The sequence below is a fragment of the Budorcas taxicolor genome, chromosome 20 (assembly GCF_023091745.1).
Source record: "Budorcas taxicolor isolate Tak-1 chromosome 20, Takin1.1, whole genome shotgun sequence".
Taxonomy (NCBI): Eukaryota; Metazoa; Chordata; class Mammalia; order Artiodactyla; family Bovidae; genus Budorcas; species Budorcas taxicolor.
The window spans coordinates 6,766,964-6,781,450 of NC_068929.1; the positions used below are offsets into that span (position 1 = coordinate 6,766,964).

Here is a 14,487-nt window from a genome sequence, read left to right on the forward strand (position 1 = left end):
GCATAGGCTTGGATTACTGTGACATTGAATGCTTTGCCTTGGGAATGAGCAGAGACCGTCCTGTCACTTTTGAGACTGCATCCAAGCACTCTTTTGTTGACTCATTTCAGACTCTCTTGTTGACCGTGAGGGCTACTCCATTTCTTCTAAGGGGTTCCTGCCCACCGTAGTAGATAGAATGGTCATGAGTTAAATTCACCCATTCCAGTACATTTTAGTTCACTGATTCCTAAAATGTCGATGTTCACTCTTGCCATCTCCTGTTTGACCACTTCCTTGATTCATGGACCTAACATTCCAGGTTCCTATGCCATGTTGTTCTTTACAGCTCAGACTTTACTTCCGTCATCAGTCACATCCACAGCTAGGTCTTGTTCTCTCTTTGGCTCCGTCTCTTCATTCTTTCTGGAGTTATTTCTCTATTCTATCCAGTAGCATATTTGGGCACCTATAAACCTGGGTTCATCTTTCAGTGTCTTGTCTTTTTGCCTTTTCATACTGTTCATGGGCTTCTCAAGGCGAGCATACTGAAGTGGTTTGCCATTCCCTTCTCCAGTGGACCACATTCTGTCAGACCTCTCCACCATGACCCGTCCGTCTTGGGTGGCCGTACACACAGCATGGCTCATAGTTTCATTGAGTTAGACAAGGCTGTAGTCTGTGTGGTCAGTTTGGTTAGTTTCCTGTGACTGTGGTTTTCATTCTGTCTGCCCTCTGATGGAGAAGGATAGGAGGCTTATGGAAGCTTCCTGATGGGAGAGCCTGACTGTGGGGGAAGCCACCACTATCACCCACCTCCGTGCTCTTACATACGGAGGCCAGGACAGGGCTTACAAAAATCCGCTCTTACTAACGGCTCTCAACTCGTTCATTTAATAAATATCAGCTGTGCACATGCTATGTGCCAGGCTCCATTCTAGATCTTGATGGTGCTGAAAAGAATAAGATAGGCAAGGTCTCTGCTAACGTGAAGTTTATATTCTAGGGATGAGAGAGAACAGTAAACACACACACATAAAATATCAAATCATCGTAAGTGCTAAACAAGAATTAAAATAGTGAATAGGGAAAGATTCTATGGCTTATTTAGAAGTGATCAGGGAAAGCCTCTGAAGATGAGCCGTGACAGGGATGAAGTTGCATTCCAAGAAAGAAAAAGATGGCACAGAAGGCAAAACAGGAAAAGGTGGGGGCAAGCGAAAACCAACTAGAAACCATCGGAAATTACCCTAATCAAGTTCATTATTATTAAAATTTTCATTATTAATAAAGAATATATGTTACGAGCATGTTCTTGAATTAGAGTTAATGTTATGTATGTAATGAAGAAGTAAAACATTCCAGGAATGTTTAGAAACTTAGAGGCCTTGTTCTTTAGTCTCTCTCACCAAAAACATGCTAAAAAGAGAAGAAAGATACGGATTAGCTAAACCGAATGACAGGCTTGGTGTTTCAGGAGTTGAAATAGCCAGGAAAATAAATGAGGAGTGAAAAGGGAGAAACCTACTAGAGTTGGGTACTATGTTACAAACTTTACACACTTTCTCTCTCTAATCTTTAATTTCTCAAAACGAAGTAGGTGGTAGTAAGCACATTTTACAGAGGTGAAATTGAATCTTCATATAGTCAAACTGAATCTTCAGTAGTCAGTCTAGGAGAGAGAGTCCACTCTAAACCGCTGCATCGCCGAAACAGACCTTTTGTTTCTGAATCGGCCTCTCACACCATATTTTCCCTGGTGGCTCAGATGGTAAGGCATCTGCCTACAACGCAGGAGACCCAGGTTCAATCCCTGGGTCAGGAAGATCCCCTGGAGAAGGAAATAGCAACCCAATCCAGTACTCTTGCCTGGAAAATCCCATGGATGGAGGAGCCTGGTGGGCTACAGTCCACAGGGTTGCAAAGAGTCAGACACGACTGAGCGACTTCACTTCACTTCACTTCATACCCCGCTCTGCTATGATGAGAAATTTTGAGTCAAAGCCAAACTTCAGTTCAACCCCATTATCGTTCTTCCAACTCTCAGTTAAGCAACTCTTTCCTGTAGAGTTAGTTAACTTTCAGAGCAGCTTCCTGCGGTAGGCCTTGGTGAACAGGAGGGCTGCTGCTGATGCCTGTGCTCCCTGTGGCGGCCGGTTGCAACAGAGAAGGGGGCTGCGGTGGTTTCAGCACTAGACAGCAGCTTGCTGGAGAGGACCAAGTGCCTGTCGGGCTTAAAAATTCTGTCCTAAATTACCTAAATCATGGATTATGAATACCAAGAGCTAGGACAGAATATGAAAATTCATGACTTCTGCCCATTCTTGTATTTCACAAGAGTTTCATTATTAGAATCTCACATAGCAGCTTCAGCTGCAAATAAAGAAGACCAATAATAATACATAATCCTCAGCACTGTTCATTCTTTCTTTGATAAAATGGTCCATGATCCTTATGATTCCACACTTTTCAATCTACCCTGAAATCATTTATCCTTTTCAAAGCCCGCAACAATAAATCAGCCATAATGGAAGCTCTTCTCCTTGCTTTTATTGCGTGGATGTATACTCCAGCCTTCATGTCTGAAGTGTTTACCTGGCTTTTCCATAGCTGACTCAGGAGACTGGAACCTTTTAATGCAACCTGCGTGGCATGTGGTCACCGAATCTATGTGAAGTCTTGATAATTTTTGTCTGATTGATAGCACATCACTCTTCACTGGTGAGGGGAAGCATATCTATTTCCTGCTTGCTTCCTTTTGTAGATGTTAAGTTACTTAATCCATTTACTTTCACGATTGGGACTTCAAAGGCAGAAATATGAAGGAAAAGAGAAAAGCAAACAGGTTCAACAAGTCTGTGCCTGACTTTTAGGCCTAAAAATTTCCTACTACATTATATACTACTTCCCAGGGTTATATTAATAAAACCAAACTTCCTTTTCTGCGAAGTAACCCAGTTAGTGGGGAGAGAAAAACAATCAATCAAATGCCATAACTATAGGAGGAAATAAAAGCTCCTTTCTTAAAAGCCTATAGCTCTACAGCTTCCCAAAACTATAGTCCATGCCCATCTTTTAGACCTTCATTCAACCCCTCATGATTCTGTATCAGCTACCACTGTCCTCTATTTGAAACGTGTACCTCTGTCTATATTTCAGAACTTGCCCCCAAACTTACCTCTGTTTACTGTTATTTCACTTAAAACAATGTATGTGAAAGAATTTTTACACTGTAGTGTTCCATTGATTCTAGTATTGTTACTGAACAGAACTCAAGGCCTAAAAAAAAAATGCTTTCTCAGAGTAGCTTTGTCTACCCATTCTTTGGAGAAGGGCATAGCAACCCACTCCAGTATTCTTGCCTGGAGAATTCCATGGGCAGAGGAGCCTGGTGGGCTAGGATCTGAGGAGCTGCCAAGAGTCGGACACGACTAGGCACCACTGCTGCCCATCCCTTAGTTAAATCAACTGACGTTTCACCTCTCATCTGTGACAAGCACGCATGTGTCTCAGAATTTTAGAGGTGAGTAAAATGAATAAGAAAGTAACTGAAAAATAAATAAATAAAAATAAATTTAAAAAAAGACAGTAACTAATGCCTTAGGAGTTTATAATCTGCTACTTCCAGCCCTACTGTCCCAATCTACTTCTATTCTGAATCTACTATATTTACCGTTTTTTTGAGGCCCATCATGTTTTTAATTGTTTGTTTTGCTGTTTTTGTTACTAATCATAAACTCCCCAGAGTTGTGTCCATACATTACTACTAGCCAAAAAAAAATCTGGGCAGTGTCTTGTTCTAAATCAAAACCATGACCTTTGGATAAGTTATCTCTGAGCTTCATTTTTCTCATTAGAAAAATGTAAATACGAGTACCTGCTATATACAGAAGTGATTGTTAGAGGTATGTGAGACGTCATTTAGCGTACATGTTATCTGGTGTTATTTAGTGTCACTTGCCAAAAATCTATATATACATGCAGAGGTGGTTGTTAGAGGTATATGAAATGTTATTTGGTGTACATGTTATTTGGTGTTATTTAGTGACACTTCAGTTCAGTTCAGTCGCTCAGTCGTGTCTGACTCTTTGCAACCCCATGAATCACAGCACGCCAGGCCTCCCTGTCTATCACCAACTCCTGGAGTTCACCCAAACCCACGTCCGTTGAATCGGTGATGCCATCCAGCCATCTCCTCCTCTGTCGTCCCCTTCTCCTCCTGCCCCCAATCCCTCCCAGCATCAGAGTCTTTTCCAATGAGTCAACTCTTCACATGAGGTGGCCAAAGTATTGGAGTTTCAGCTTTAGCATCAGTCGTTCCAATGAACACCCAGGACTGATCTCCTTTAGGTTGGACCTCCTTGCAGTCCAGGGGACTCTCAAGAGTCTTCTCCAACACCACAGTTCAAAAGCATCAATTCTTCGGCGCTCAGCTTTCTTCACAGTCCAACTCTCACATCCATACGTGACCACTGGAAAAACCATAGCCTTGACTAGACGGACCTTTGTTAGCAAAGTAATGTCTCTGCTTTTGAATATGCTATCTAGGTTGGTCATAACTTTCCTTCCAAGGAGCAAGCATCTTTTAATTTCATGGCTGCAATCACCATCTACAGTGATTTTGGAGCCCCCAAAAATAAAGTCTGACTCTGTTTCCAGTTTGCCCATTTATTTCCCATGAAGTGATGGGACCAGATGCCATGATCTTAGTTTCTGAATGTTGAGCTTTAAGCCAACTTTTTCACTCTCCTCTTTCACTTTCATCAAGAGGCTTTTTAGTTCCTCTTCACTTTCTGCCATAAGGGTGGTGTCATCTGCATATCTGAGGTTATTGATATTTCTTCTGGCTATCTTGATTCCAGCTTGTGCTTCCTCCAGCCCAGTGTTTCTCATGATGTACTCTGCATATAAGTTAAATGGTGACACTTACGTGCCAAAAAAATATAAACCTTCACTAACACCTCTGTTGCCTTTCAGATTATGTGTAAATGTGTGACTCACTACTGGATGCCCTCAAGGAAGATCCCAAGCTATTTAGCAGCCTACTCTCTTATGATTCTTCTACACATTCTTTTACTCAAGCCATAAGTCCTACTCCCTAAATATACCATGAGGGAAATTAGTAAGAACTACCATATTTTTCTCCTTCCAGTTTTTTTGAGTTATAGTTGACACTGTGCACATTTAAGGTGTATAACATAATGATCTGACTTGTATACATCCCCAAATGATTACCACCATCCGTCTGGTATTTATCATCCATCATTTATCACATTTATCATCACCTATAGTTAAAAATATAAGAATACTCATCCTTGTGATGGGTATTCATAGGATATACTCTAAGTTTTATATATAATATACAGCAGTGTTATTTATACCACTTGACCACCTTCATCCAGTTCCCCCTCCTGCTAACCAGCTACCTCTGATAACCACAGATAAGATTTCTTCTTCTGTGAGTTTGTTTTTGTTTTTAAAGTATAACTGCCCTACAGCACCATGTTAGTGTCTGATGCCCAACATAGTCATTCAATACTTCTAAACATTACGTGGTGTTAAAATACTATGGAGTCTAGTTACCATCTGTCAATCTACTAAGATATTATTGGCTTTGTTCTCCACACTGTACAGTTTATACCCGTGCCTCATTCTGTTACTGAAAGTTTGTGCCTGTTAATCTCCCTCACCTGTTTCTCTCGTTCCTCCCACACCCTCTCTGGCAGCCGCCTGCTGGCTCTCTGTATCTGTGACTGTTTCTCTTTCATCACATTTGTTCATTGGGTTTCTTTCCCTTTAGGTTTCACATATAAGTGAACGCATGGTATTTAGCTTTCTCTATCTCACTTATTTCACTTAGCATAATACCCTCTAGGTACTCGTGTTGTTAATTAAACATAGTAAACTCTCAATAAATATCAGTTATTTTTACTGTGAGAATTTCTAGTTATTTTGCTCCTCATTCAGCTCTGCAACGTATTTTACAAATGAGGAGAAAGCTTAATTGGCTCCTTCGTAATAACACACAGCAAGTAGCTGGAAAAGATGGAATTTGAAACTAGGTTGAAATTCTGTCTTCAAAATCCATACCTTCTCACCATATTATGTATACTGTGCTAATCTCTCCATCTGAAAAATGTCCTTCCTTTTGTTTAACTGAAAATAACTTTTCCCAGCCCATCTCAGGTGCTACCTCCACAAACCCTCCTTGATCCTCATCCAAATGCAATATCTCTCTCAAAATTTTCACAGCAGTGTGATCCTCATTTCTACACAGCACTGTGCTCCAGTGGCTTATGTCTAAATCATGGTCTCTTTGACACAAGGGCGAGGGTTTCCCTGAAGCAAAGTACTTTGTGCCAAGTTCACGGTTTCCCCTGAAGCAGAGCACTTTGCACCATGTCGATATTTAATAAAGACACTTAAACTGAACAGAAGGTCATTAAGGTCACAGATGGAAAATTCTGTCCAATGCAATCCAGGAATCATTTACTTACTAATGTGTCTCTATGTGAAGTCCTATAGTTGACATTGGGTTTAAAGAGATAAGCAAAGCAAAATCCTCAAAGAATTTACAGTTTGGTAAAAGCACTTTGAAACCAGAAATTGTTTTTGTGTTTGTTTTTAATTTAGGCATTAGAGTGAGATGAAACAATCACCTTAGTCATCAAGTGAGTTCTCATTTGTTGTTCACACAGATACAGTCGTCTCCTCCAGCTGCTGTACCAGCTTAGATTACATCGTCACCTACCTCTTCAAGCACGTAGCAAAAGAGGGCAAGAAGTCACTTCGATGCCGAGAGGCCACCCAGGCTGGTCAGAGACTATTACATTTTATGCAGCAAAATCCAGAGGTCCTGCAGCAGGTAAATAGTGGTTGTTCACCTACCTTAAGAGATAAAGAGTTTTCCCAAAGCCAATGTGGTCTCTGAATACCTTAGAGCAACTGGTCTTACCAAGACTGTTTCCTGGTTCTCCTCTAGGAGTATTTTCCCTCTAAGTAGGATAGTTGGCCTCAGGATTACCCGCCCTCAGCAAATCTCTAATTCATGCATCTCAGGCAGTGAAGCTAGTATTCAGAAAGAGGATAGCACTTTCAGAGACAAGAGAAATACTGAATAAAAGTCAAAGCTGGAACTAGAAACAGTCAACCTCTGATTTGTTTCCTGGAGCCTCTAATAACATCATCTTAGGTTTGCCTTGTGAACACTCTGGTGTGCTGAGAAACTACCATTTGCTGGGCTCCTAGTCTGTGCCAGGTGACCTGCTGGGTCATTTTCCCCATTTTTAGATGAGAAATCAAGGTTCAGATGGGTCATATTCCCAAAACCATTTAAATAATAAGTGATAAAGCCATGATTTGTTAATTTTCAAATGTTTTCTGACTAGCTAATATGAATTAGGGCTAAGTTTAATGTTCTTTAAAAAGCCACTTCTACAAATCACAGTAACAGCATGCATAAAGATAAACATAATATATATGCCAGAAACATTTCAAAGAGAGTAATATCATTTTGCTATGGAGATAGCATCACTTTGATATATTCCCATTCTACTAAATTTGGGAAATGATATCTTTATACTGCTTCCAGTTGTCTTATTTTGCCAAACTATCTCCATAATAGTCTGTGGTTTGCAAATGTAAATACTTTAACATGGTCATTAGCCAGCAAATAAGTCGCCTGCAATCAGCAGAAAATGTCAGTCTGAGTAAATAAATGATGAACATGAATAAGAAAGACAAAGAAGACGTTTTCTTCCTAGCTGTCATTTTTTGCTAATACTTAAATGAAATTATGTAACCTTCATTTGTGGTGATGTTTCAGTTAACCAGTTAATTTCCTGGCAAGAAGGTGTGGATGAAGATTTTATGTAAATAAGCAAAGGGCTGCAACTATTTGGTATGATCCTGAAATTGTTACAAAACATGTTGGTGATTAAACAGGAGGAAGGTAACTCATTTATTGAGGACCTCCTATGTACAAGGTGCAAGAGCTGTTAAGATCCAAAAGACATTAATTTCTCAAGTTTTTCCTGCCAGGTGGGAAGGAGACCAGTACCTAATTATACACTAATTGGATTAGCTTGGTGACGGCAGTAGGAGAGTGCTTTCAGGGCCGGCTCCTCCTTTAGACCTCCACAGCAACCATGGGATGTGGGCATAATCATCCCCATTTTACAGCTGAATAAACTGAAGCACAGAGAGACCGACTGGAAAGTGGCATGTGAGCCAAGGTCTGTTTGGCTCAAAAACCGAAATCCTTACAACTTCCTTACACCATTTATTCTCAGGGCACTAGTTGGTAGGGATAAGATCTCAGATTCAGCCAGAATGCTTCTTCAAAATATACATTCTATCAAGATTTAGATACACCTCTCCTCATCCATCCGTCTGCAGTAGCCATTGCTTCTGGGAGTGTGTCATAGCACTCAGGTCTTTTATGAGAAGGCTGAGAACCACAGAATTAAAGCATGTAGCCAGCCAGGGAGAAAATAAATACCCATGGATTGGCCAGGAATCAAGCCCACCCCCAACCCCACCATGGCAAGTGACAAATCTACCACCTGCCAGTATTCAACCATGATCGTAATATTGGCCCAGAAACTTTGGCAGGAACTTTTAAGTGAGTAGAAGATTTTAGCAAAAATCAATAGGCCATGATCCTGGACAAATGCCATCAGACTGTGCAGAACAAGTAATGTTGTTGTGCAAAGGACAATCATGTTTGTCTTTACTCAGAATTATCCTGTGTTTGTTGGTTTAAGTAATTTCTATGTGTTAATAATACTTGGTAATCCTTTACTTTATAGCATTTGACTAAGTAGTGATACATCTTTATTAACAGTGGAATGCATTCTATTTATTTGGAATGTAGGCTCTCAGATAGCATTTTAAATATTAATGACTGGTTTCTGGGAGTCAGCATAAATATGATTTGCATTAGCACTAGGTTATATCATCTTGAGTGCCTCTGATGTCAACTATTGGGTATAGTAGTATCTGACATCATCTCCTTAGGTCACTGACAACTTTGACCTCTATTCTTATGCACAGTTTCTGTCGTCTCAAAAGCTCTTTTGAATTGATTTGAAATTTTGACTCTTCCCTTTATGAGGCAGTAAAATTGATAATTATTCAGATGGGAACTGAGCACTGAGTGAAAAATCAATTCCACCCGCTCTCTGCTGCGTATAAAATTACTTCTGAGTCGGCTGGACTGAACGGATGGTCAGAGTAAAAGCAGCAGGCAGAAGTAGGGGGAAGAATTAGCTGGACAGAGCTAATAGCCTGAAGGGATAGACTTGGAAAAGAGGGAGTGGGCCAGTTGGGGGTTATTATGAGCAAGGATGGGTCCCATTGATCATCTGTTTACATCAGCTTTCCAAGACCTTATAAATCAACCCTGAAGAGCAGCAGAATCCAAGATTCAGCCTCTTACCAGAGGGAATTTATATTAGATTATTCTCATTTTCACACTCAGATGAAAAGTGAGCCATTGATTATTCATTGGTTGCCCATTAAATGCTGTTTTTGTAGATGCTTTGCCTATCAGAGAAGGTAATGAACAAGGTTGCTGCTTCATAACTCAAGGTTTCGGTTTTCAAGGCATCTGTGTCGGTTAAGTAATGCCTAACCCTATTAAAAGGAATGGGTTACAAATTGCTTAACAGTGCTGAAAAACTAGACCCTAATGACTAATTGTGCTTAGAGTTTAGAGAGAGTTTGTCAGCTCTTTAAACTAAACTGATGCAATGATACTGCAATTATTTACTAGTTTGAACTGTTTCCCCTCCCCCTCAACCTGGACCTATATTGCTGGAAGCATAATTGCTTGAACAATGTCAATTCTAAATTGCAAAAGTTATCTCCTCAAGCTTCTACAGCAAGTGAAGCATGAACCTACATAAAGGATTTTCTGACATTCTTATAGGCCTTTCCATTTGTATGCAGCTGCTTGGGAAAGACATTTTAAGTGCCTCTCACCTAAAAATGTGTTTATTATAACCTGCTACATGGCTTTAGATCTTCAGTGTTTTCAAAAACCATTCTCCAAATAAGCCGTCTTCCATATTTTGCAAACAAATCTAAATTTTCAAGCATTAAATTTAGTCCATTATTAGAATAAAGATCTATTATAATTAAGTTAATCTATTTCAAGTAAGAATTATTGTCTAACCAGCATTGTTTTAACTTAACAACTGAGAAAAACCTAGTTTATGTATATTAGCAAAAAAAGTCCCCCATGCTTTTATGTCATTAGAAAGATAAACTGAAATTTGAAGAAAGGTCAGTAGTAACAGGGATTACACATGGATCTATTACAATAATTTGGAATGTAAGATTTCTATGTGAAGTGTTTTCAGTTTTATCCCTGGTCATGTTAAGTATTTGCATATATAACTCAGAGGTCAGTGTTCATTTAGTTATATCACAAAGTGAAAGAAAGATCGATCCAAATTAGGTAAATGAAAGAGCATGTTTTGTACAAATTAGAGAGGCGTTTCAAAGATGTGACTCATTCTCTTTCAGATTATAATAGGACACTGATGTTGAATGCTTCTCTAAATCAGAACTTCTATTAAAACTAAATATTCTAGAAAGAGTAGCAACTTACGTAGAAATAGAACAAGAATTATATAATGGTCAATATTACTGATTCAATTATACCATTAACGTATTAACAGTGTATTTTTAGCAATTGTGTTCTCTAAAATTTAAATATGCTGAATGGAGTAATCAGAACATTTAGGTTTGAATTTATCTTAACCTCTTCTGTTTAACTATCTGACTCAAGTGAGCTGTACTAAAAACCAGAAAAAGTTCTAATTATAATCTTTTCTTCCTCACCCTCCCTCCCCCTTTGTGCTAACCTAGCATTTAACTACAAATTGTGAAGAGCTGTCAGGAGTTATAAGAATCATGCTTCAGATACTTCAGTAGGGACATACGCTGAAGAGAACAGTCACCCTTTTCCTCAATCAGTCAGTCAATCAATGAAAATTGCTTTTGTATAGTGCTCTTCGTGACATACATCCCAAAGTGAATTATAGCAAAAGGGAAATCATCTGCTCTTTTTTTCATTTCTGTGTTTAGATTGAAACGATATTGCCCAACATTTTGACATACTATACAAGACATCTTTCATACTTAAGATTCCATTCCATAATACTACGTAGGAGAAAGTGCAGTCACATATTTAACTGATGTTGAGATTTTGGCCTATAGAACCTCAGCAAGACTCTCACAGTGGGAAATACTTTAGCAGATGAAATATATTCATGTTTCTTACGCTCTTAAAAAATTAACCAAACTTTCTAATGTTATTATAGACATTTCTAGTGAATCCTAATTAGAAAGTATGTTCATGGCCCACTAGCTCAGTCTGGTTAATTTGCAGCTATTATCAAAAATATAATGGCGGATTGATGTCAAAAAAAAACATGCAGAAAGAATATTTACAGCTGGATCAGAGGATAACATGGATTTAAAGAAAAGCCAGGGATAGGTCATTAGGCTTGACAAGTAAAAAAATCAGAATAATAAAATTGATTTTTGCACATGCTGTTGCAATCATGGTCTTCTTCACAGCAATATATGTATGTACTTTGTATTTATTTCAAGGAAAATAATAATACTGGCAAATATTGCAGATGAGCTTAAGCTTTTTACATATAAGCAGTTAGTCTGATTTCATCACCACAGTATCTGTGAAGCTGTCATATTATGAGCACCATTTTATAGATAACTAAGGCATAAAAGCAACAGTTAGAGCTGGACATGGAACAACAGACTGGTTCCAAATAGGAAAAGGAGGACGTCAAGGCTGTATATTGTCACCCTGCTTATTTAACTTATATGCAGAGTACATCATGAGAAACGCTGGTCTAGAAGAAGCACAAGCTGGAATCAAGATTGCCGGGAGAAATATCAATCACCTCAGATACGCAGATGACACCACCCTTATGGCAGAAAGTGAAGAGGAACTAAAAAGGCTCTTGATGAAAGTGAAAGTGGAGAGTGAAAATGTTGGTTTAAAGCTCAACATTCAGTAAACGAAGATCATGGCATCTGGTCCCATCACTTCATGGGAAATAGATGGGGAAACAGTGGAAACAGTGTCAGACTTTATTTTTTGGGGCTCCAAAATCACTGCAGATGATGATTGCAGCCATGAAATTACGACACTTACTCCTTGGAAGGAGAGTTATAACCAACCTAGATAGCATATTGAAAAGCAGAGACCTTACTTTGCCAACAAAGGTCCGTCTAGTCAAGGCTATGGTTTTTCCAGTAGTCATGTATGGATGTGAGAGTTGGACTGTGAAGAAAGCTGAGGGCCCAAGAATTGGTGCTTTTCAAGTGTGGTGTTGGAAAAGACTCTTGAGAGTCCCTTGGACTGCAAGGAGATCCAACCAGTCCATTCTGAAGGAGATCAGCCCTGGGATTTCTTTGGTGGGAATGATGCTAAAGCTGAAACTCCAGTACTTTGGCCACCTCATGCGAAGAGTTGACTCATTGGAAAAGACCCTGATGCTGGGAGGGATTGGGGGCAGGAGGAGAAGGGGACGACCAAGGATGAGATGGCTGGATGGCATCACGGACTCGATGGATGCAAGTCTGAGTGAACTCCGGGAGTTGGTGATGGACAGGGAGGCCTGGCGTGCTGCGATTCATGGGGTCGCAAAGAGTCGGACACGACTGAGCGACTGAACTGAACTGAAGGCATAAAAAGATTAAGTAATTTCCTAAGTTACTAGTAGTCAATAAGATCATGTAGTCAATAAATGGAAAAACTAAAATTTTACCTTGATATGTTTCATTCACAGTTCACATATAACTTAACCACAAAGCTATAGTTTGTTGGTGGCTGCTAACTTGAAGTAATATGTGTGTTTTAAGCATTTACAGTGAGGCAAGTTAAGCTTCCAGTAAGTCCCAGGGACCTTCCTTAAGGTAGAGTGATTCAGAGCAGTCATCGTATACCCCAACTTTGTGCTGCAGCTGAAATGAAACAGATTGGCAGTGACTCAGAGAGACAGTGGGCAAGACAGAGGGAAGTTGCTTTGCCAGCTGGTGTAGAGAAGTCCTGTCGCTTCACCTTCATTGAGGCAGGGCTGGCAGAGCTTCATCTTTTACTCTATGCCCACACCCAATCATTAATTCTGTAGCCAGATGCAGAGGCATACAAGTTAGTAGGATGTGTATCCTGAGAAGGCCAGAGTCTGACAGCATAACGGTCTCGTGATGTTCCTTTGTCACTTCCTTTAATGCCTCTGGGGCTGCTCTTGAGGTTTACTCTAACCTGATTTCTCTAGGGCGGAATCAGCATGGCCGCTGTGAGATGAAGCTGGGGAAGCAGCAAGTGCTTTGCATCCACCCCCATCGCCTGCACATCTCTGGGCTTTATCCTGACTCTCACCACTGATTCATCAGTTGTTTTTTTTTCTTTTTTTTTTGCTTTACAATACTGTATTGGTTTTGCCATACATTGACATGAATCAGCCACGGGTGTACATGAGTTCCCAGTCCTGAACCCCCCTCCCACCTCCCACCCCATATCATCTCTCTGGGTCATCCCAGTGCACCAGCCCCAAGCATCCTGTATCCTGTATTGAACATAGACTGGCGATTCGTTTCTTACATGATAGTATACATGTTTCAATGCCATTCTCCCAAATCATCCCACCCTCTCCCTCTCCCACAGAGTCTAAAAGTCCGTTCTATACATCTGTGTCTCTTTTGCTGTCTCGCATACAGGGTTAGCGTTACCATCTTTCTAAATTCCATATATATGTGTTAGTATACTGTATTGGTGTTTTTCTTTCTGGCTTACTTCACTCTGTATAATCGGCGCCAGTTTCATCCACCTCATTAGAACTGATTCGAATGTATTCTTTTTAATGGCTGCGTAATACTCCATTGTGTATATGTACCACAGCTTTCTTATCCATTCATCTGCTGATGGACATCTAGGTTGCTTCCATGTCCTGGCTATTATAAACAGTGCCGCGATGAACATTGGGGTACACGTGTCTCTTTCAATTCTGGTTTCCTCGGTGTGTATGCCCAGCAGTGGGATTGCTGGGTCATAAGGCAGCTCTATTTGCAATTTTTTAAGGAATCTCCACACTGTTCTCCATAGTGGCTGTACTAGATTGCATTCCCACCAACAGTGTAAGAGGGTTCCCTTTTCTCCACATCCTCTCCAGCATTTATTGCTTGCAGACTTTTGGATCGCTGCCATTCTGACTGGTGTGAAATGGTACCTCATTGTGGTCTTGATTTGCATTTCTCTGATAATGAGTGATGTTGAGCATCTTTTCATGTGTTTGTTAGCCATCCGTATGTCTTCTTTGGAGAAATGTCTATTTAGTTCTTTGGCCCATTTTTTTATTGGGTCATTTATTTTTCTGGACTTGAGCTGCATAAGTTGCTTATATATTTTTGAGATTAGTTGTTTGTCAGTTGCTTCATTTGCTATTATTTTCTCCCATTCAGAAGGCTGTC

At 40.0% G+C, this 14,487-nt stretch overlaps 1 protein-coding gene across 1 annotated transcript in view; it reads left to right on the forward strand.

The window, feature by feature from the left end:
- The window catches only part of RANBP17 (RAN binding protein 17), a 347,799-nt gene that overhangs the window by 308,434 nt on the left and 24,878 nt on the right, over positions 1 to 14,487 (forward strand). Inside the window, exon 26 of the mRNA XM_052659359.1 lies at positions 6,678 to 6,844. Coding sequence (XP_052515319.1) covers positions 6,678 to 6,844 — 167 coding nt within the window. The remainder of the gene's footprint in view (positions 1 to 6,677; positions 6,845 to 14,487) is intronic.